General features: G+C 39.4%; 1 protein-coding gene across 2 annotated transcripts in view; it reads left to right on the forward strand.

Annotated features, from left to right (window-relative positions):
- Nucleotides 1-23810, forward strand: part of CCPG1 (cell cycle progression 1) — a 56393-nt gene that overhangs the window by 29754 nt on the left and 2829 nt on the right. For both annotated transcript variants that reach the window (XM_074966303.1, XM_074966302.1), the window contains exons 3-8: nucleotides 2295-2412; nucleotides 6568-6647; nucleotides 6815-7022; nucleotides 12993-13247; nucleotides 17024-17145; nucleotides 22083-23494. In XM_074966303.1, coding sequence (XP_074822404.1) covers nucleotides 2295-2412; nucleotides 6568-6647; nucleotides 6815-7022; nucleotides 12993-13247; nucleotides 17024-17145; nucleotides 22083-23494 — 2195 coding nt within the window. The remainder of the gene's footprint in view (nucleotides 1-2294; nucleotides 2413-6567; nucleotides 6648-6814; nucleotides 7023-12992; nucleotides 13248-17023; nucleotides 17146-22082; nucleotides 23495-23810) is intronic.

The following is a 23810-nucleotide window of genomic DNA, read 5'->3' on the forward strand; positions in this document are numbered from 1 at the left end:
TGTACACTTGGAAATGTTCATTGTGAAACATATCAGAGCTTGTATGATACAGTACTATTAGGTTATATTTTTGAAACCCTGTTGAATTATTAGTGTCTTCTGGTTTTTGAAAATGATGTTGTTTTTATTATATTCCTTTGTCTCTGTGTTACTATGTTTAGCTTGACTTAATGTTGGGCTTTTAAAGTTTAACCATACCCCACTCCTCAGCCTCATTTTGTTGCAGGCGAAAAGGGATCCAGAATAAGATATCTACATTAATAAAGACCATGTATTTAATCTTTCTAAATTCTACTTTTTTTAGCAAAATAAAACATTTGGATAATTTAACTGACTCCAAACAAATAAAGGGTATAGTTACCGAGTTTGAACAGTTAGGTGACAAGCCTGATTGTCAATTTATTGATGTTTATAAGTATCATGGTTTCTCTTTCTACATTTCTTTTCCTCTGCTTTTCTCATTCATAATAATTTTAAATCTCATCCTTTAACATATTTTCCTTCCTCTAATTAGTACATTATCTAGTGTTTTTACATTTCTTTTTCTTCCAACTTCTGTACCGTAACACTTCGTTTTTGGGCTGTCGATTCATCGCCGTTAACTCACGCGATTAACTAAAAAAAATGAATCTCGATTAAAAAAATTAATCGCAGTTGCACTGTTAATAGAATACCAGTTGAAATATATTAAATATTTTTGATGTTTTTCTATATTTTCATATATATAGTAATCTGGGTTGTAATTGAAATCAAAGTGTATATTATTTTTGATTACAGATATTTGTACTGTAAAAATGATAAACAAAAAATAGTATTTTTCAGTTCACCTCATTCAAATATTGCAGTTCAATCTCTTTGTCATTAAAGTGCAACTTACAAATGTAGATTTTTTTGTTGTTACATAACTGCACTCAAAAACAAAACAATGTAAAACTTCAGAGCCTACAAGTCCACTCAGTGCTACTTCTTGTTCAGCAAATCGCTAAGACAAACAAGTTTGTTTACATTTACAGGAGATAATGCTGCCCTCTTCTTATTTACGTCACCAGAAAGTGAGAACAGGCATTTGCATGGCACTTGTGTAGCCAGCATAGCATGGTATTTATGTGCCAGATATGCTAAACATTCATATGCTCCTTCATGCTTCAGCCACCATTCCAGAGGACATGATGATGATGCTCGTTAAAAAAATAATGCGTTAATTAAATTTGGGACTGAACTCCTTGGGGGAGAATTGTATGGCCCCCGCTCTGTTTTACCTGCATTCTGCCATCTATTTCATGTTATAGCAGTCTCAGATTATGACCCAGCACATGTTGTTGTTCATTTTAAGAACACTTTCACTGCAGATTTCACAATACGCACAGAAGGTACCAATGTGAGATTTCTAAAGATAGCTACAGCACTCAACCCAATGTTTAATAATCTGAAGTGCCTTCCGAAATCTGAGAGGGATGAGGTGTGGAGCATGCTTTCAGATGTCTTAAAAGAGCAACACTCCCATGTGGAAACTACAGAACCTAAACCACCAAAAAAGAAAATCAACCTTCTGCTGGTGGCATCTGACTCAGATAATGAAAATGAATAAGTGTCAGGCCGCACTGCTTTGGATTGTTATCGAGCAGAACCCATCATGCATGGATGCATGTCCCCTGGAATGGTGGTTGAAGCATGAAGGGACATACGAATCTTTAGTGCATCTGCCACATAAATATCTTGCGAGGCTGGCTATAACAGTGCCATGTGAACGCCTCTTCTTACTTTCAAGTGACATTGTAAACAAGAAACAGGCAGCATTATCTCTTGCAAATGTAAATAAACTTGTTTGTCTGAGCGATTGGCTGAACAAGAAGTAGGAGTGAGTGGACTTGCAAGCTCTAAAATTTTACATTGTTTTATTTTTGAATGCAGTTATTTTTGTACATAATTCTACATTTGTAAATTCAACTTTCATGATAAAGAGATTGCACTACAGTACTTGTATTAGCATTGTACACTTTGTATTCTGTGTTGTAATTGAAATCAATATATTTGAAAATGTAGAAAACATCCAAAAATATTTAAATAAATGGTATTCTATTATTGTTTAACAGTGTGAGTAATCATGATTAATATTTTTAATCGCTTGACAGCCCTACTTTGTTTAGTTTTAGAGATTACCAGTTTTCAATTTGGTCTGTTATTTTTGTTCATTATTGTTATTCATGTTGTTTTTTCTGTAACTCTTTTCAAGTACTTTAGAATAAAAAGGTTGTAATTTCAGCAAATATAATGTAAAGCTTTCTATTCTGCAGGGGTCTGATATAGAGACAGTGACCTCTGAAAATGGAGGAACAAATAGTAATCTTGAGTTTGCTTCAGAAGAATATGCTACTTTGGTGGAGGAAGAAGAGCAACCATTTGATTTGAGAGGTAAGATATTAAAAGCAGAGCTATTCTACAAAATATGCAAGACTTCTGTTGTAGCGATTAGTTTTGTCCAAGATATTCTATATGTACACCTTAATAAAAACAGTACATTGTATAGGCCTCTGTCGCATTACTACTTTATCAGTGTTGTGGACAACTTTCAGTAACTAGCATTACAAATATATTCCTTCTTAATGTGTATATGGGAGTGAAATAATTAGTATGGCTCATATTACTGAATCATTACTTCAGGCATGTTAACGAAGAGTACCTATTTGTATAGTTGGAAGATAGCAATATAATTACTGATACAGAATTCATGATTTAATTAAAATTCCTTAGTTATGTCATATGCCAAATCAGGATAATTTAGAAGCAAATGTGAATTATATCTAAAATAAGAATTCAGTAATGTCACTATGTCACTTTGAAGCCTAAAATATCTGTGGAGTCACTGTGAAGCATTGGGAGCAGCTACAGGGATAGTTGAGAGCTACCCCTTCTTGTCAACTGTTGGGAATGGGCCACATTCACCCTAATTGAATTGGCCTCGTTAGCACTGACACCCCACTTGCTAAGGCAACTTCCATCTTTTCATGTGCTGTATATTTATACCTGCTTACTATATTGGCCACTCCATGCATCTGATGAAGTGGGTTATATTCCACGAAAGCTTATGCCCAAATAAATTTGTTAGTCTCTTAGGTGTCACAAGGACTCCTCGTTTTTTCTTTTTGTTCAGCATATTCCCATGCTGAATCATCATTGGGTTTTGTGAACTAGTAACATCCAATTTTTAAGTTCTGAGCCAATTTGACTTTATAAATTACATCTGTTCAGTGTACAGCTACAGAAGGCATGTATCTATGCCATGCCAAGAGACCTAGAGTAGACCATTGTGATATCAGAGGTGACTCAAACAATCACCACCCTTCCTCTGCAACTAATTTGCTTGCTAATTTCATTGTTTGTATGAGGGTGACTGCACAGATGGTGGATTACTTGGCCAGGCTGCCACACCCATGCACCCATCTGACACCCTTACAAATCTCCCAGAACCATCCTGAAACAAAAATCAACATAACCACCCACACAACAATACAACCGGCACACACAATAATTGCAAACGCACAGAACCCCTCACCGCAGCTCATACCCTCATTGACCACCTACACAAGTCAGCACAAATCTCCAAGCGCAGCCCATGCAAAACACACAGTCTGCAAGCACAATCCTCCACATGCACAAATCCACACAACCACCCCTTATTTTTCACCTGCACAAAACAACACAAAATCCCCCAATACAACCCTCCAGACAGAAATCAACACAACCGCACAGTCAGCACACACAATAATCCGAAACACAAACAACCCCTCGCTGTAGCATACATCCCTCATTTGCCACCCACACAAATTAACACAGATCTCCCAGCATCCCCCCGATGCAACTCAACACAACCACGCATGCTACAACACAGTTATCACACACAATAACCCCTGCTAAACCCCCAGATGCAACACAATCGGCATACACAAATATTCCAGTAAAACACAACCAGCACACATAATAATCCTAAACACATTTAGTCCCTCAAAGCAGTAAACACTTTCATTAGCCACTCTCACAAGTCAACACAAAATCTGCCAGCACAACACACACAGTTGCCCACCCTTATCATACTTACCATAAATCTGAGCTGTCACTGTGCGTCATCACTAGTTAAATAAACTTCAACTAATTGGTAGTATAGAGGTGCCTCAGTGGCTCTGTGTTAAGATTGCATTGAGATTTGTGCTTAAAGCAGAATGAAAGTCCTTCCATTTTATACTTTAATTATTGAATTTTGTATCAACATTTAATACTTTCTCTCTTTCTAGAGCAATTGAGTTTTCCATAATATTTTTTATCAAAGATTTATTAAGTTTACCAGAGGTAACAATTGGAAATGAGCCCTTTTTGAAACTTTTTACTGAGTCTCACATTTTTTCAGACTGACTCTTTGTTTTATACTCAAACCACCACAATCCCTTGAAACTTCAAATTTCTCTATCCTAAACAGTCTACCATCTTGGGGATAAGACAGTTTTCAAATCATACTGTGAAATGTAGTTATTATCATAACTAAAATTGAGCTCCGCAAAGACAAAGAATGGAGCTGTTAAATTCCAGTAGCTGCTGTTTCTCTGCAGTTGAGGCTGTCTCCCTGAATCCACCGATCAACTCCTTGTGTATACCTCCCCAGTCCCTGACTTTGAGGAGCTAGGCTGGACAGCCGTGATATGGCAAGGGGTGCTGTGAGCTATGAGGGGCATCAGAAGAGAGTTGAGTATTGAGGGGATGCTATCCATGGCAGCAACAGCATGGGAGGGCCCTTGAAGGTGATGGTTCAGCTCAGATATATAATGGTCGCCTTCTCCTTAGAAGCTTTCCAGCACAACCCCATTTCCCCTATATGCCCTCTGCATAGCCCCCCATATTTTCATCTCCTGAGGATCTCAAAAGGGACAGGAGAGAAGCTGTGCTCTGACAAACAATAGGGAGTTTGTCAAATTGGAGCTCTCCCTCTTTGCTTATCCATGTCCCATTTTGTTTTCCACCCTCTGTGGCTCTGCTACCTGGTACACTAAGAGAGCACAGTATTTCTGCACTGAGGCATCAGTGCTTCAAAGACCCCTAATGGTACTGCTGCAAGGGAGCTGATAAGGGGTGTGTGCCCATGTGAGGGCCTATAAGCATGAAGTGCAGCTATAGGGATTGAATGAGGCTTATGGGAACTATGTGAGTAGTATGGGAGGAGTGCAGGGACTTCAGTTAGGGAATCCACTGTCTCTGTGACAAGGAGTAGAGTTGGAAGTGCCAGCCGAATCTTAAAATACAGGATTTGCAAAGTTGCAGTTTGTGCATGTTCAAATATATGTTAATGAGGAAGCTTAGCATTCTGAGGCCTTTACCATGAGATCTTTCTCTAGCAGCCAATACATGCTCTGTCATCCAGAAATTAAGACCAGTTAAACTATCAGTAGAAATCTCTTTGAGCGATACTTAATAATTTGCTAAATACTTTTCACAAATTGGTGGTGGTCTTAGTTTGTTGTTACGGTAGTGCCTCGAGGGCCCAAACAAGATTGGGGCCAATTGTGATAGAATACAATCCCTGTCCCAAGAAGCTTACCATATAAATAGATGATGCCTTGTCAGACATACAATGGGAAGGGAAACAGAGGCACAGAAAGGTGAAGTGACTTACTTAAGGTCATGCAGCAGACCATTGGCAGAATTGGAAATGGAACACAGACCTGCTGAGTCCCAGTTCAGTGCTTTGTCCACTGGACCTCTCTGCCTCTCAGTGGAAGCAATCTACAAGATAATAGGGCAGATCTTCCAAAATGTGCATGCACATTTGTGAATGCCCAATTTTAAAAACTCTATCCCAATTCATATGTGTGTCTGGGTTTCCACATATATAAAGCAAGTGCAAACCTCAACTTGTATGCATGTATTTGCACATCTAGATTGGGTGCATGAATTTGGGCTTGCATGTTTTTTGAAGTTAGCTTCATAATATAAATCGGAAAAAACTATATGTACCCTACTTAATCTTTTTATAAATAGGTTGAATAGGATAAATATTTTTTCCAATTTGTATTGTGAAGCTAAGACCATTCGTGGTAAGTTTTATTAAATGGGTTTAACAGTGAGATGATTCACGCAGTTAATGCAAAACCCCAGATGGTAAAATATAATAAAATTTTGATGTAATGTCTAGGAATCCATTATCCAAAGCATGGTCAGGTCCGTCAATATCTTGAAAAGTCCTTGGATTATCCAGATTTATCAATGTTCCATCATAATGTCTGGATAACTGAGGACATAGTGTTGAATTTAATTTAAGAGTATGTTAAGGATGTACGTTTCTTCTAGTATGATCGATGCAATGAGTGTCTAAATAAAAGCATCCTCACATCATCATATCCTAGTTATAAAGTATTTGGATTCTGATGTTTCTTAGAGGGATGTTAAACAATGAAGTTTAATACATTTGAAGAATGTTTATTCAGGAATGATTTGACTTTTGAAATTGTTTGATATTACTGAAGAAAAGTGGGAGTCCATGTTTTTAATCCCACATTAATTGAAGATTTCTTTGTACTACAGCTGAATGCAGCAAAGATGATGTGGTGTCAATGGTAGAAACTTCTCCTGCTGCCTTGGAGGAAACCCAGGCAGTTCCTGAGGTATATCATATATTGTACAGCTCAAAGAATATTTTTAAGACGCAAAAATAAGATGTTGTTGTTCCTCTTTTGCTCCTAAAGCATTAACTACTTTCTGTTTTTAAAATGTTCTACTTTCTCTTTGTCAGTTTGAATAACCTGTTTTTATATTACTGATTTTTTTTTAGGCAAAGAAAGAGAAATTGCCTGATCATGGTTCCTGTATTGGGGCTAATAGTGATGATTCTGACATTGTTACCCTTGAAACACCTAAAGTAGAAGAAATTGGAACGCAGGAAGAAGCTGCAGTTGTTGATGAGGAAGCTCAAGGTTCAGATGATTTTAACATGGGTTCTTCCTCCAGCAGCCAATACACATTCTGTCAACCAGAAACTGGTAAGAGTAGTTAACTGCTAAGGAACTATGTACAAATGGTACAAAAAAAGGGCGGGGCTGGGATCTCCTTTAGTAACTAAATTATGTGAGCCTTATTTCCTGCTTGTGTAGTTCTCTTTGAGAAACTTTTCAGTCTATATGAAAACATATCCCAAATATCTGAAGATTTCATACTCTTGATGCCTTACCTCTCAAACTTTGCGCTAGCATAAGTTTTATGGTACTTTTCAAAAGTAGTGCTAAATTGGAAGCATTTATAGCAGGGATGGGCAGACTACGGCCCACGGGCTGCATCCGGCCTGTCAGGGCTTTGGATCCGGCCCGTGGGATTGCCACCCTGTGGCGCCATGGGCCCTGCAGCGCTCCGGGAAGTGGCCGGCACCACATCCCTGTGGCCCCTGGGCGGGAGGGGACAGAGAGCTCTGTGCGCTGCCCTTGCCTGCGGGCACCACCCCCCGTAGCTCCCATTGGCTGGGAACGGGGAACCACGGCCAGTGGGAGCTTTGGTGGAGGTACCCGCAGGCGAGGGCAGCGTACGGAGCCCTGTGCCCCACCCTCCTCCCCCAGGGACCACAGGGACGTGGTGCCGGCCGCTTCTGGGAGTGGCGCGGGGCCAGGGCAGGCAAGGAGTCTTCTCTGGCCCCTCTGCACACTGCTGCCATCCCGGAGCTGCCATCCAGGTAAGTGGCGCCAGGTTGAAGCCCACACCCCGCCCCCTGCCCTGAGCCCCCTGCCACACCTCTCCTGCACCCTAATCCCCTTCTCTGAGCCCCTGCTGCACCCCAACACCCTGCCCTGAGCCCCCGCCACACCCTGCACCCCTCCTGCACCTCAACCCCCTGCCCTGTGCTGCCTGCCACACTCCGCACCCCCTCCTCCACCCCAGCCCCTTGCCCTGAGCCCCCTCAGGCATCCCAACCCCCTGCCCCAGCCCTACATTCATGGCCCTGCATGCAATTCCCCGCCCATATGTGGCCCTCGGGCCAAAAAGTTTGCCTACCCCTGATTTATAGGAATGTGAAATGCATGCTGGCTAAAATACAAAATATATTACTGATATGTTTTAGAGGATTTACATGATTTTTTTTTTTTTTTTTTAACTTTCATGCTTCAGATTTCTTACTTAGAAATCTTTTATATTCCCTTTTGGAAATGTGTTGATTTGCCAGATCTCTGAGATAGCTGGAATTATATCTCAGTAACCAATTAAGTATCGTACGTTGATGTTTGGGGCATAGAAGACTAATAACAATGTCATGCCACAAATGGACTCTTTTGCCCCTTATACTTTAGCACTATGTATAATATCTTGTAGAGTCGAAGCTCTTACTAATTTATACAAGTGTCAGACAGCATGATATGTAGGAAGAAGGGTATGAAACTACAGTGAAGTTAGAAGTTTTTTTTACATTTGTTTTCTCCCTTATTACCTTTTTCTCTAGTTTCATGTGCTTCCTCCTCCTTGCTCCATTATCCTGCTTACTTGTATTGTGTTCTCTTACTGCCTCTTCTCTTACTCGTTCCCTTTCGTAACACACATTTATACTGTTTCCAAGTTAGGGTTGCCAACTTTCTAATCACACAAAACTGAACACCCTTGCTCTGCCCCACCCCTTCTCCGAGGCCTTGCCCCGGCTCACTCCATCCCCCCTCCCTCCGTCGCTTGCTCTTCCCCACCCTCACTCACTTTTCACCAGGCTGGGGCAGGGGGCTGGGGTGTAGGAGCGGGTGAGGGCTCTGGCTGGGGGCGTGGGGGGGCAGAAATGAGGGGTTCAGGGTGCGGAGGGGCTTTGGGCTGGGACGGGATGAGGGGTTTGGAGTGTGGGAAGGGGCTCAGGGCTGGGGTAGGGGGTTGGGATGTAGAGGGGTGGTGTGGGCTCTGGTTGGGGATGTGGGTTCCCAGCCAGTGGAAGCTGCAGAGCTGGCACTTGAGGTGGGGGCAGTGTGTGGAGCCCCCGTAGCCGCCCCTGTGCCTACGGGCTGGACATGCTGGCTGCTTCTGGGAGCCGTGTGGAGCCAGGGCAGGCAGGGAGTGTGCCTTGGCCCCACTGTGCTGCCGACCAGATTTTAGTGGTCTGGTCAGCGGTGCTGACCGGAGCCACCAGGATCCCTTTTTGACCAGGCATTCTGGTCAAAAACCAGATGCTTGGCAACCCTATTCCAAGCTGTATCCCCTTTTTAGTATTAAGCTGTAATTTGGAAAACAATATACGAGAAAGAACGACTTTCAAAAGCATTGCTTTAACTTGGGAGCAGAGTGTGTATTGAGTAGGTACATATACGCCATATCTTTGTGTTTATAAATGTCCATATGCATCAAAAGATTGACAAACAGCCCAGAGTCAGAATCTGACCCATTTGTGACTGTTATTAATAAAAGTGTCATCAACTTTTTAAAATCTTCCACATTATCTGATTTTATTTTCTGTTATCTTGATTTTTCCATTTATGGATAAATTCTAAAATCTTTCTTCTGTTTTAATATACAAAAGAAGGTTGGTGGGAGAAGCTGAGGAAGATTCCAGAATGTGTAAGGGGATGGGGTGATGACCTGAAAGAGCATGTGTCTGGCAGCCTTCCTTTCCAAGGTGGTGTGACTAAATTTGATCAGCTTGTATAAAGTTGACTGCTTGTGCCTAGCATGGAGTGCTTTTAAAGTATTAATGCCAACCTGACTTGCTGTTATAGTGGTAATGTGCCAAACAGGTGCTCAAAACCTGTCTTTATTACAGACCTTGGCTAAACTATTCGGCTCTATTTGATTGATATGCTTTTCAAAAAATAGACTGTACCTTAATTTGGAATGAGCATCAGTAAACTTTAAAAACAGTATTTTAATATATTTGCTTAACCAGTTAGTTGGATGGCTGCTATTGGAGTCCAAATGTATCTGTAGTCAGAGAGAGACTTTCTTCCATGTTTCATTTAAATGATTTCAACCAAGTCTTCAGTACAGTGCATTAAATTGATTGTGTGTGGAGCATGTTTGCTTTGTTTGGAAAGCCATTTGTAATTTTAGCAGTTGGCATGAAGAAATTCTACCTTTTTTCTTTACTCCAATGGTAGTACATAGCATCCAAGTGTGAACTCTTCATTTGCTTGTCTAAACTCTGGTTGAGTTTTATGCTATGATCAGTCAGGACAACTGGCTTCCCCAAGACAGGGACTTAGGCCAAGTATATATTAGAAGATGCTTGCCAGTATTGGTATATTAGCAAACCCTCCTAATTTAGACACGGCTTATACTGGCAAAAAAGGACTTTTGTCAGTGTAGCTTATACTGGTTCCCTGTGTGAAATAAGGCATAGCCACAAAAGCATTTGTGTGCTGGTAAAAAACACAAGGGCTTTAGCCAGTACAGAAATGTCACCAAAAAATCAAATTAGTATTGACATTACTGTGCTGTCAAAAGTTTCTAATATAGATCTGGCCTTGATGATCATAACGAGAAGATGATATTTAGGATTGCCTCTAAGGATCACACTTTATCTTTCATATCCACTATCTTTCTGTTGGTATTTTGCAGTATGGCATTATACTGAATCCTCCTAGCTATTGTAGGAAGGTGTCATTCTTATCTGAGTGTAGTGCTATTGAAAATTTGCCATTAAGTGCTTTTGTTGGTGCTTTAAATATCTTCAAGTCTTATAGCTGTTTCTCCTTTCTTTCTGATTGTCTTTTTTTCGCACCTTTTTTCTATAGTGTATCAAAGAACTTCCCGTGCTGGTTAAGGGTATGTCTACACAAAAAACTAGACATCTGAGGCTGGCCTGTGCTAGCTGACTTGGGCTCGCAGGGATCAGGCTGTGGGGCTGTTTCAGTGCTATGTAGACTTCCAGGCTTCGGCTGGAATCTGAGCACTAGGACCCTGCGAGGTGGGAGGGTTCCAGAGCTTGGACTCCAGCCAGAGCTGGGAAGTCTACACTGCAGTGAAACAGCCCTGCAGCCTGATCCCTGCGAGCCCAAGTCAGCTGGCATGGGCCAGCTGTGGGTCTCTAGTTGCTGTGTAGATATAGCCAAAGAATACATTATTCCTCTGAACAGTTTAATTTCGACATGTGAAGGCTTCCTCTGCTAGCTGAACCAACCTTGAAAATACTAAGTATTATTTTTCTAGCCATTTATTATCTTGTGAAATATTCCTTTTGTAGGTGTGTACATAGAGAACATATGCATTTGTGTCTGAGCTCCACACTGAATTCTAGTTCAAATACTTTTTCTCACCTGACTGAGCCATTTCTGAATGCTTGCTCTCCTCTTCCTCTGTTGTCGAAGTGCATATCTACTTAAATGATCCATTCTATAAAAGACCTTCCTTGTTAAATTTAAATTGATTTAAAAGTGTCTGTACTTCAGGATAAGCTGCTTACATGATTCAATTCAATTTAAATTCCTGTTTTTCCTACCCATGCATATAAAAATTGCACAATCAGGGATATAAACTGGATTGTATTATCAAATGAGGGGAAAATTCTCTTTCACAATCTAACACGCTACTTTTCCATGGAAGTCCAAAATAGTATATCTTAGTATTCCAGATATTACTATTTGGTAATCTGTCTTGGGTGGGCCTGATTGGCCCTGCTCTTTATATCTGAAAAATTAGGATTTGGGTTTTATTTTCAGTGAGGAAACTTAAATTATAATGCTTGGTTTGGTTATTGCTGTCATTGTTTGGCATTCTTGTCTATTCAGTGAGATTTGCATGTTTTTGCTTAATTGTGTGGTTGTTACAGCTGTGAAATTATATGTTGACTCATATTGGCCCCACAAAGATATTTTAATTAGACTTTTATGTTTGTGGCCTTAATGCCAACCACCTGTTTGTTTAACTAGGAGAAGAACCACAGAGATACTTGCATCTTATTGTCAGTGGTATTCTGGCAAGAGGCAGTAAATGTTTATGCTTATGCATATGTAGTAAACAAACGATAAAATCTAGTACTGTATACATGCACAAAGACTTAAACTGTTGCTGTCCTCTGATAACATTTCTTTCACTAAGAATCCTGTCTCCTCAAATCTTGGTGGTAAAACATGTGATTGGCAGCAAGTGTTTTGGTTCCATGGTGCTGGATAGAACAATTTTTGTGGGGCTCCATGCCTTATGTGCCCTTAGAACACAGACCCATTTGCTGAGCCTTCTCCTTTCCTGTGCAGGAGTGGTTGAAAAGTGGCTTTTTGAGGAAGTGTGAAAAGATTGTGGTAGGGAGGTATGATAGCTATTCAAAGTAAGTGAAAACATTTAAATAAAGTTGCTGTATAGAAAGCTGTTTGTATTAATAAGTACTTTGTAATCTGCATATATTTTTATATACTAAATGTTCCACTCCTATGTCTGCAAGTGTTTCCATGAAATGGTTCTTTGGGTGTAGAGGGTTGCGTACATTGCTTTTGAGACTATAATAAAACCATATCAACTAGCATGTGGGGTTTTTTGGGTAGACCTCTGTTCTAGCATCTTCTGTTCCATCTTTTGCATTAAGCGGTTTTTATATATGAGAGAGGGAAGTTTGACAGTTCAGGTTTTTTCACGTTTCACATTCTGTGCAATGGGAATGGAAATGAAATTTCTCACTTTCTAACTTTTATAATCATATTCCATTGTTTTGTTTTAAAAGGTACAGTTGGCCTAGGAATGTAAAACTTTCTAATAAATGGAATTCTCAGGCTTGGGAACTGTCAGGCTGTAAGATGAAACAGAGCTTGTTTTTATCACAGTGGTGTCTTGATCCTTTGCTTGTTTCCCTAAAATGGGGATTTTAATCAAATATGGCATTTTAAATAAAAAAGAAGCTTTTTCTGTATGACAGTTTGTGCAGTAAATGATGTACTGTGTTCTCCAGTTCTAAGTGCTAAAGTATACTTTTAGTGGGTATGGCAGATAAATTTTTAATTAACTCCAATATAGTTCAGAAAACTGCAGCTGTTTCATTATTCTTTTGTTACAGAGTTGTGTTCACTTTTCAGGTTTTCCACCTCAGCCTAGTGATGATGAATCAAGTAGTGATGAAACAAGCAATCGATCCAGTCCCACACTAAGGAGACGGCGTGCAAAGAAGAGGCTAGTCTCCAACTCTGAATCTGAGGGCGGGACACCTAATGAACAGGACAGTGAACCTCCCAAAGAACAGCAACACAAACGCCAATTCAGTAGTGGCCTGAACAGATGCATTATACTGGCTTTGGTGATAGCAATCAGCATGGGATTTGGACACTTCTATGGTAAGTACATGAAATTTGAGTTGAATTACATAACTGACAGGTGGTGTACAAAATGTACATTTGACATACCAGTATACTGTGATTCAGATTTTTCATTCAACATATTTATTCATGTCATAGGCTCCTTAGTCACAATGGGTGTTTTTTCTATTATTCCTTCAGAAGTACAGATTGTACTAACAAGTAACTTTGATTTCTAAATGTTTTGTCCAATACTTTCTTAACTCATATGATACAAGCTTATGGCACCATTAAGTTAAATATAAATCATATTAATATAACTTTGAAGTCTCTACCTTATCCTTACATTAGCTGTTCTTCTTTCTTCTTTTAGCTTTATCTTGTTTGATATTGCAGAAAGGAAATGTCTTGCTCTGTTCATAAAGCACCGTGTACATTTACTTCACTAAATTATTAGCAGGGAACCGAGAACTCCGTTTGCCACAGAAAAAGGCAGAATTTGCATTTTTACAGAGAATCTTTAGTTTTTACATTTTGTGAAAAAATAAAATTATATGCTGTGGAACTCCAGTTATCTGATCTAATTGGGACCGGGGCCAGATAGGATAATCAGAAATTAGGAGAATGAGGAGATCCCTGTCTGTCAGCCCCAGGAAGCGGCGGAGCTCCAGCTGTCATCTTAAAAATTGTAAATATATCAATAAAACATTGTGTTCAACTGATACCTATATATATTGTGGCTAGGGAAACTAAAGTTCAGCATTTCATTTTTATCATGGAAAAAGTGTGATTTTTATGTTTTGTTTTTTTTTGGATCAGAGGATTTGTTTTTGTAACGGAAAACTAGAATCCCTGCTTAGTAGTAGTAATATTTTGGACTTATTCACCTTTTTAATCCTCTACTTTTCTATTGTTAGTCTTGTGGTAACCCTTATTGTTGCTGGCAAGATACTGGAAGACGTTTCTGGCCTTCATCCAGTGATTCCTCAGTTGCTGAATGAGAGAACTAGATATACTTTTATTGAACAATTCAGAATCTCTCTCGCCTTTTACATTTTGTTTGGCGGGCAAAATATTAAGTAGCACTTGAAAATGTACCATAACTCTCAATGCAATTTCTCAGTGTATTGATGGAATCCAGTGCAGGAGCTTCTCTCTGGCTTCTTAGTACAGTGTCTAAGGTTGATTCTTTTCTGTCTGATTTCAAACCTGAGCAGTAGAGAAACACCAGAATAGATGGTAACTACCTGTCTTATCAAAATAGCTAAGTGCAGAGCTCAACAGCTTTCCATATCTGCCTAGCACAATGGAGACCCAATCCTGGTCATGGCTTTTGGGTGCTATTAATATAAATAATAGAGTAATGGGGACTTTCATTTTATATTCATTGTATGATATTTGTAGTCTGTAATGAAAATATGCCGCACTAAAATAATCTGATTCAGTTTCAAAATGGGAATGTACATTATCTTTTTTATTAGATTTGACTTAGATTAATAAATTTTAACATTTAGCATAAAACCTTTCAAAATTAATTTACCCTTGAATGTATTTTTTTTTTGTTCTCAGGTAAACCTGAAGGTAAGAAATAGTGAGTGCCATTTGGAGGATCCTGTGCTTGCAATCAGATTGATTTAAAAAATATATATAGTTGTGTAATCAAGGCTTCACAATTACTACTATGTTCAGGATTATATGACTCAGCCATATAAAATACTCCTGCATAGAGCTTGCAGGCCTTTTCAGCTATTTAACTGGAAAACAAATGTACAGTGTCTGTTGGTATGGTTGAGGCAGTGTGGTCCAGTGGAAACCTGGGTTCCTTTCCAGTCTGGGCCAGCCTTCTGCTTTCAGAGCTTGGGCAAGTCACTTCATACTGCTCTTCAGTTTCTCCAGCCATAAGATGGGGCTTATGATATCTACCTACCTTTTATAAAGCATTTTGAGATGTATGGATAAAAAGTAATTACTATTATTATTATTATTTTATTATTATTATTATTATTTATATAGTAAAGACCATATTTTCAAATGTTTCTACTTTTCCCTCATTGAATCCATTGCTTTAGAGAGAAGTTGTCATAAATGAGATATTTTTCTCTAATCCAGCAGAAAGGAGGCCATTTTTTAAAAGTGAAAGCTCCTCATGCTCACATAGTTTAACTAAACCACTCCTCCAGTGTTTCTGCCTCCACAGAGTGGGAAATGTTTACTGTTTTTCTCACTCTGAAAAGGTTTTTGCAAGGAATTCCTTTTCTCTGGGAAGTGATGTTCTCTTTATATTCTCTAGGACTTAAGCATTTGGACTGGAGAGCAGCACTTCACAACATCCTTTTAATGTCAGGTTAATTGTAGTTTGAGAGGGTCACTTTTGTTTCCAGCCACATAGTCACTTCTCTGTTTGAAGTTGACTGATTTTGTGCTACTTCACTGTTTTATTACTTGTTCTGTGTGGCTTGTTGTCACTACTATCTACTCCACCGGAATTATAATTTCTAGAGAAGTGGAGCTAACACAAGAGAGTGGGAAACTAGTTTTCCTGCAATTGTAGTTTCTCCTAGAATGAAGCAATTGTTCTGAACAGAACTCATAAATTCATATTGGGACAGGAGGAATATTCTGTATATGCTCGGTTTAAGATGGGATTCTCTTATCTTTAAATCAGGACATGGGAGAATGTTAAATGAGGTTAAAATGTCACAATAATTACCTCAATAGTTCTTTATTTCTTTAAATTGTAATAATAATAAAACATGAAAGGAGGAGCTTGGTTTCAAAAAAGGAACTCTACATGCATTCCACTGGATTGGACAGAAATATCGCATACTTTGTTACTTCGTTCCAGAACAGTGGATCCAATGCAGAAAATTTAAAAACAAAAACAAAAAAACCCCTAATATTGTCTTTTGGACTTTTTATTTATTAACTAAGCTAACATCAAAGCCAACATGCACAAATTCTATATTTTGTATGTGCATTGAGACTCAGGTAAAAGGGAGTGCAGGAGAATGCTAATTACTAAAGAAAATCTTTTATTACTTAATAGTGAATTTGTAGCTAGTAGAGTGAAGGCATGTATTGGAAAAACATGGGGAAAAAGTAATATCTGTCAGATACTTGAAAGATGGGAACGTGGATATTTAATGAGCATGTGCTCAATTCTGTCGCCTTCGCTTTTGCAAGTAAGGATTGCAAGATTGGGCCTATGTGAAGCTATTCAGATTGCTTTATAACCTGTTTAAGAATTGTGTGTGTAGAGGGTGTTTGGTTTACTTTTTTGAGGTTTTTGTTTTGCATGAATGTTAAAATAGCATGCAAATATCCAGGTAATTATTAATATAGTATTACTTGACAATGTGAAGCTATAATTTCAAAACATCTGTAATGTGGATTTGTTTCATTTCTTTTATTGTGGCTGTTTTTCATTTTATTAAAAACACTCACTAAATGTACATGTAACATTTTCTGCATAGCTTCTCGTTAATTATATTTAAATATAGGTATTTTCTAGTTAATGTCATTCCATCTGTTTAGCATTAAAAAATTGTTTGCTTTTATCCAAACACATAAGTATAGCAAAGTTGCTTGTACGGATGTGATAGAAATTGTTGCTGCAAACAACAGAATTGGTATATAACAACTATAAGACTATACAATTATAAAACTAAACAGAACACAACAAGTGTACCATACAGTGAAATACAATATCAGAATGTTCCTTTATTTGCCAGGAAACTAAATACATCACCTGATAGGTCATTTCTATCTCTAACTACTGAGAGTCAAACTAACAGATGAAAGTTTTGCCTTTGTAGGTACAATACAGATCCAAAAACGTCAACAATTGGTAGAAAAGACACATGAAGATGAACTAAATGGTATGAAAGATGACCTTTACCAGTGCCAACGAGAGCAAGGAGTTAAAGCAGACTATAAGGTAGGGGTAGGTGTGATCTTTTCATTACAAATCATTGGGGAATATTATCTCCTGATCAGAGGCATGTACCTTACATTAGTGTTGAATCTGTTATTTTAATACGTTGAGAGAATGTTTTATCCCTAAGAAACAATGGAATCTACTCTTTTCTACAGGTTTCAGAATAGCAGCCGTGTTAGTCTGTATCTGCAAAAAGAAAAGGAGTACTTGTGGCACTTTAGAGACTAACAAATTTATTTGAGCATAAGCTTTTGTGAGCTACAGCTCACTTCATCGGATGCATGTAGTGGAAAATACCGTGGGGAGATTTTCTGTACACAGAGAACATGAAACAATGGGTGTTACCATAAACACTGTAACAAGAGTGATCTGGTAAGGTGAGCTATTACCAGCAGGAGGGTGGGGGTGGGGGGAACCTTTTGTAGTGATAATCAAGGTGGGCCATTTCCAGCAGTTGACAAGAACGTCTCAGGAACAGTGGGGGGTGGGGTGGGGGGGATAGTTTTGCTTTGTGTAATGACCCATCCACTCCCAGTCTTTATTCAAGCCTAAGTTAATTGTGTCCAGTTTGCAAATTAATTCCAATTCAGAATCTCCCGTTGGAGTCTGTTTTTGAAGTTTTTTTGTTGAAGAATTGCCATTTTTAGGTCTGTAATCGAGTGACCAAAGAGATTGAAGTGTTCTCCAACTGGTTTTTGAATGTTATAATTCTTGATGTCTGATTTGTGTCCATTTATTCTTTTACGTAGAGACTGTCCGGTTTGGCCAGTGTACATGGCAGAGGGGCATTGCTGGCACATGATGGCATATATCACGTTGGTAGATGTGCAGGTGAACGAGCCTCTGATAGTGTGGCTGATGTGATTAGGCCCTATGATGGTGTCCCCTGAATAGATATGTGTACACAGTTGGCAACGGGCGAAGGATAGGTTCCTGGGTTAGTGTTTTTGTTGTGTGGTGTGTGGTTGCTGGTGAGTATTTGCTTCAGGTTGTGGGGGCTGTCTGTAAGCAGGGACTGGCCTGTCTCCCAAGATCTGTGAGAGTGATGGGTCGTCCTTCAGGATAGGTTGTAGATCCTTGATGATGCACTGGAGAGGTTTTAGTTGGGTGCTGAAGGTGATGGCTAGTGGCGTTCTGTTATTTTCTTTGTTGGGCCTGTCCTGTAGTAGGTAACTTCTGGGTACTCTTATGGCTCTGTCAATCTGTTTCTTCACTTCAGCAGGTGGGTACTGTAGTTGTAAGAACGCTTGATAGTCAGTGGTGTCTCTAATATGAACAAGAGGCTGCTAGGCAGCTCTTCAACACCACTTTCTACAAGCCATTACCCTCTGATCCCACTGAGGTTTACCAAAAGAAACTACGCCATCATCTTCAGCCTTCAACTAAAACCTTTCAAACGCATCATCAAGGATCTACAACCTATCCTGAAGGATGACCCATCACTCTCACAGATCTTGGGAGGCAGGCCAGTCCTTGCTTACAGATAGCCCCCCCAACCTGAAGCAAATACTCACCAGCAACCCCACACCACACAACAAAAACACTAACCCAGGAACCTGTCCTTGCAACAAAGCCCGTTGCCAACTGTGTCCACATATCTATTCAGGGGACACCGTCATAGGGCCCAATCACATCAGCCACATTATCGGAGGCTTGTTCACCTGAACATCTACCAAAACAGACTCCAACGAGAGACTGCTGAATTGGAATTAATTTGCAAAATGGATACAATTAACTTAGGCTTGAATAAAGACTGGGAGTGGATGGGTCATTACACAAAGTTAAACTATTCCCCCCCCCCCCCCCCCCAGTTCCTCACACGTTCTTGTCAACTGCTGGAAATGGCCCACCTTGATTATCACTACAAAAGGTTCCCCCCACCCCCACCCTCCTGCTGGTAATAGGTCACCTTACCTGATCACTTTTGTTACCGTGTGTATGGTAACACCCATTGTTTCATGTTCTCTGTATAGAAAATCTCCCCACTGTATTTTCCACTACATGCGTCCGATCAAGTGAGCTGTAGCTCACGAAAGCTTATGCTCAAATAAATTTGTTAGTCTCTAAGGTGCCACAAGTCCTCCTTTTCTTTTCTACAGATAACTCAGCTATATTTTTTATTGGACCTTTATTTGCCTTTTAATTTATGTCTCAACAGTACATATGTATAATACATATTTTTCTTCATTAAATTCTTTTAAATTCTTACGTAACCTTATTATAAATTATATAGTGAAAAAAGTTTTTTTTTTAACCTGTTGCCAAAAACTTCATAATTTGATCAAATTTTAAGAGTAAAATAGCTTTTTGAAGTAACATAGGAGTCACTGAGGGCAGAATTCAGTTAGCAGTATATTGATTACAGGTGATGATCCATGGAACAGAAATAATGTGGGCTCTAAGAACCCAGTTGGGATACGTTTTTTTGTAAAGTTAACAGCCCTACATTTTATTTGTAGACTGAGCAAACCTGAAATGGAATCAGTGAGACACAATAAACATGGGATCATACAGTACCATTTTTAATTCCTCACCCTGTTTTGGGTAAGGGGAGAGCAGGGTTTGATTTACTTGTTCCCTACTCTAGCATCTCTTGACCAGGTGGATGAAGAAAGTAACCAGAAGATGTGGTTGGAATATTATTGGCCCCTTTGAGCCATTTGCCAACTGCATTTACATCCTGGGGATCTGGTTAGACTCTCTACCTCTGTTAGAAGAACAGGTAGCAGCAACAGTTAGGCTGATTTTTTTTTTCATTATCACACAGCCATAAAATTGTGAGCAATTTTTTGGATGTAGACCTAGAAGTTATTTATCCCTTTGTCACCCTGACAGAGCACTGCAGTGTGTTTTGCATGGGCTTACATTTTAAAACCATCCAGACATGGAAGCTGTTGCAGAATTCAGCAATCTGCTTAAGTGGTTGTTCTTCTTGTGAGCACATTAACCTCTGTGATCTGTAATATCTGCCTATTGGTTGAAGTTGACTTCAAGATATTGGTTATTCTTTGAGTAATGGTCCTTATGGGTATTCACCATGGGTACATATGCACTCCATGTGCCTGAGACTTGACAGTATTTCATCAGAACTGCTTAAGAGTGGAGGCCTGGATTTCCAACTCTCTGCTCCTTTGTGATATATACCCTGGCAACCCAGAAGAAAAATTCTAAGTTGCTCTTTTGCAAACGCTATCCTGCCTCTCAGTCCTGTCATCAAAGGCCCTGTGAGCCCCCTAGGAAGCACTCTTTGGATAGCTGGAGAGCGTTAAGTTTCTATTTACAAAGGACAAAGCTTTTTAAAAAGTCCCTGAGGCTATTTGTATCCATCTCTGAAAGAATGAAAAGAGAAGCGATTTCCTTGCAAAGACTCTTGAAATGGATTTGGGGTTTAGTCTCATCTGCTATGAGCTTATGGTGGCCCTTCCCCTTAGTGTCAGGATCCACTCAGCCAGAACACAAGCTGCCTTAGTGGCTTCCCTGCAGGGAGTTCCCCTCTCAGAAATCCATTGAGTGGCTACTTGGGACTCCATTCACACCTTTACTAGGCATTACACCTCCTTTGGTTCACCAATCCTAGAATCTGTGGTGTACCATTCTTCCTTGCAGCTTCCCCTCCACAGTGAGTACTGCTTGGGAGTCACCCAAGCTGCCCCTTATGTTCTCAGTGGCATAGGGCGTGGGTGCTGCCAAACACCACTACTGAAAAATCTTCTGGTCTCAGGCACATGGAGAACATACAGTAGAACCTCAGAGTTATGAACTGATCAGTCAACCACACACCTCATTTGTAACTGGAAGTACACAATCAGGCAGCAGCACATACAAAAAATAAAAAGCAAATACAGTACAGTACTGTGTTGAACATAAACTACTAAAAAATAAAGGTAAAAGAGCATTTTTCTTCTGCATAGTAAAATTTCAAAGCTGTATTAAGTCAATGTTCAGTTGTAAATTTTTGAAAGAACAACCATAACATTTTGTTCAGAGTTACGAACATTTCAGAGTTATGAACAACCTCCATTCCTGAGGTGTTGATAACTCTGAGGTTCTACTGCATGCACCCACAATGAAAACCCATAGGGATCGCACATCTTGAAGTACTCCAGTTACTATAAGGCAAGTAACCTCCATTTTTAATATCTAGAACTCTGTACTTCCTGAAAATCAGGCCCCGGAAGTATTGCCAAAATGAAACATCTTTTAAATCATGTTTAACTTAACTACGCATCCAAAGATAAAGCTAACACAACATTATGCTTTAGTATATGAGCTTATTCTTGCAGTTGTTAGGAAGAATTTGCACCCCAATACCAGATGGAGCATTGCATGGTTAGATATAGGTGTCTGGGTTTCCCGAAACAGATTGTGGATGTTTTCGCCTTCCTCTGAAGCATCAAGCACTTAAGGCTAATATTATGTCATGGAGGTCATGGAAGGTCCAGAAACCTCCGTGACATTTTCCGCATCAGCCCCAGGGCGGCGGGGCTGGAGCTGTCAGTTGGGGACCCTGCAGCTCGCAGCAGCCGTGGGCAGTGGCGGAGACCCTGGAGCCGCAGCAGCGGTGGGAGCAGGATCCCCCTCCGTCCCCATTTTGTCAAGTTATTTTTAGTAAAAAATCAGGGAAGGTCACAGGCTTCTGTGAATTTTTGTTTATTGCCCATGGCCTGTCCGTGACTTTTACTAAAAATAACCACGACAAAATCTTAGCCTTAAGCATAGGCCATTCCTAGAATCAGGATACCAGACTTGACGGACCAATAGTCATTCCAGTATACCAAGTGTTTTAGGACTGTTATTCAGTGTACTGCTCGAATCACACTCATGCTTTGTGACTAGTTGGATGATGCTATGAATTCTTAATCTTTTACCTTTTTCAAACTTAAATTGTATGAATTCTAAGATTAATAAATTTGCTTGTTTGCTTTTTGTTTGTTTAGTCACTAAAACAAGACCTTGCAACATGTCTGATCTCTACTGAGGTAGAAAAGAAATCATTTGAATCTCAGAAAATAAGTCTTACTGCAGAAAACCAGCGCTTAAGGGAATCTCTGGAGAGGGAAGAAAAAGCTTTGGACTTGCTGCAGGAAGAGTTAAGGAAGCTGAGAGAACAAATTAGAAACTTAGAAGATAAAGGTATTAGTACAGAGTCAGTTGTCATGGAAAATAAAAAACTTAAGGTACATTTGGAAGAGGAAAAGCAGAAAATACACAACTTTCTTAAGCAAAAGGAGACACTTTTTGCAGAAGCACATATGTTGAGGAGAGAACTAGACAAAGAACGTCATATAACTGAAGTTCTAAGAGAAGAACTGGAGCAGTTAAGTTCTCATCTGACACCTGACAACACAGACACAGACAATACATTAAGAGAGAACGAAGAAATAGAAACTTTGCGGGGAAGACTAACAGAGCTGGAAAAGAAGCTAAACTTTGAACAACAACGCTCTGATTTGTGGGAAAAACTGTATGTTGAAGTGAAGGACCAAACCGAAAAACAGGAAACTAATAAAAAAGGACAAGAGAAAGATGGTAAAGGAACAAGTAAGACCAAAAAGAAGTCCAAAGAATCATTTTTTGGCTCAGTTAAAGAAACTTTTGATGCCATGAAGAATTCCACAAAGGAGTTTGTAAGACATCATAAAGAAAAGATTAAACAGGCTAAAGAAGCAGTGAAAGAAAACCTGAAAAAATTCTCTGATTCTGTGAAGTCCACATTCAGACACTTCAAAGACACAACTAAAAACATCTTTGATGAAAAGAAGAAGTCTGGTGATAAAAGATATGAGGCAAACAAAAAAGGTAAAACTGTTTTTCGGGAATATAATACTCATGAGAATCCTTCTAAGTATACACACCATAGAGGGCCTAGCATGAAAAAAGAATTCAGAGAAGGAAGAAAACAGAGATCAACTCACTTTACATTTGAAAAAGATAGTAATTCACAGAAATGCATCAATAACCCAGAATGTAACAGAAAACGTCACTCTGTCCTAAAGGGCTGCTCTGGTATTTTTGAATGCGCTCATCAGGAATTTATTAGCCTGTTTAACAAAGTACTGGACCCTATTAGGGCTGAAGAATTTAATCAGTTAATGCAAAAATATTTGCAGCAAGAAGTAGATAGTTTCCATCACTGGAGAGAACTAGAGAATTTCATCAATAAGTTTTTCCATAATGGGATCTTTATACATGACCAGATGCTGTTCACGGACTTTGTTAGTGATGTTAAGGATTATCTTGAGGACATGAAGGAGTATCAAAGTGACCATGAAGGGATGTTTGAGGATTTGGATAAATACATCTACAGATACTACTTTCATTATGATAATTCACTTCAGTATGGACCCAGGTTGGTTTTTATGTAATGTTTCCTGAATTAAAATATAGTTTTTAAGGACACCAAAGGAATTAGTATCATTGTTACCTTTTAACCCTAAGATGAATGTGGTGGGATGTCTCATGGGGACAGATTTTATTGGCTGTTGGGGCAAGTGACATTAGCACAGATTCCACTGTACCTTTTACAGCTTTAATGTGTGGGGGATTCCTTTAGAAAATAGTTCTGGATTAAGATTAAGCATTGCTGCTTGGAGCAACTGTTGAATGCAACAGCATGCTTGCTTACTGGCCTGAGCATCTGTGGTAACCCCCCCCCCCCCCCCGCA

The sequence above is a fragment of the Natator depressus genome, chromosome 10 (assembly GCF_965152275.1).
Source record: "Natator depressus isolate rNatDep1 chromosome 10, rNatDep2.hap1, whole genome shotgun sequence".
NCBI classification, from domain to species: Eukaryota; Metazoa; Chordata; order Testudines; family Cheloniidae; genus Natator; species Natator depressus.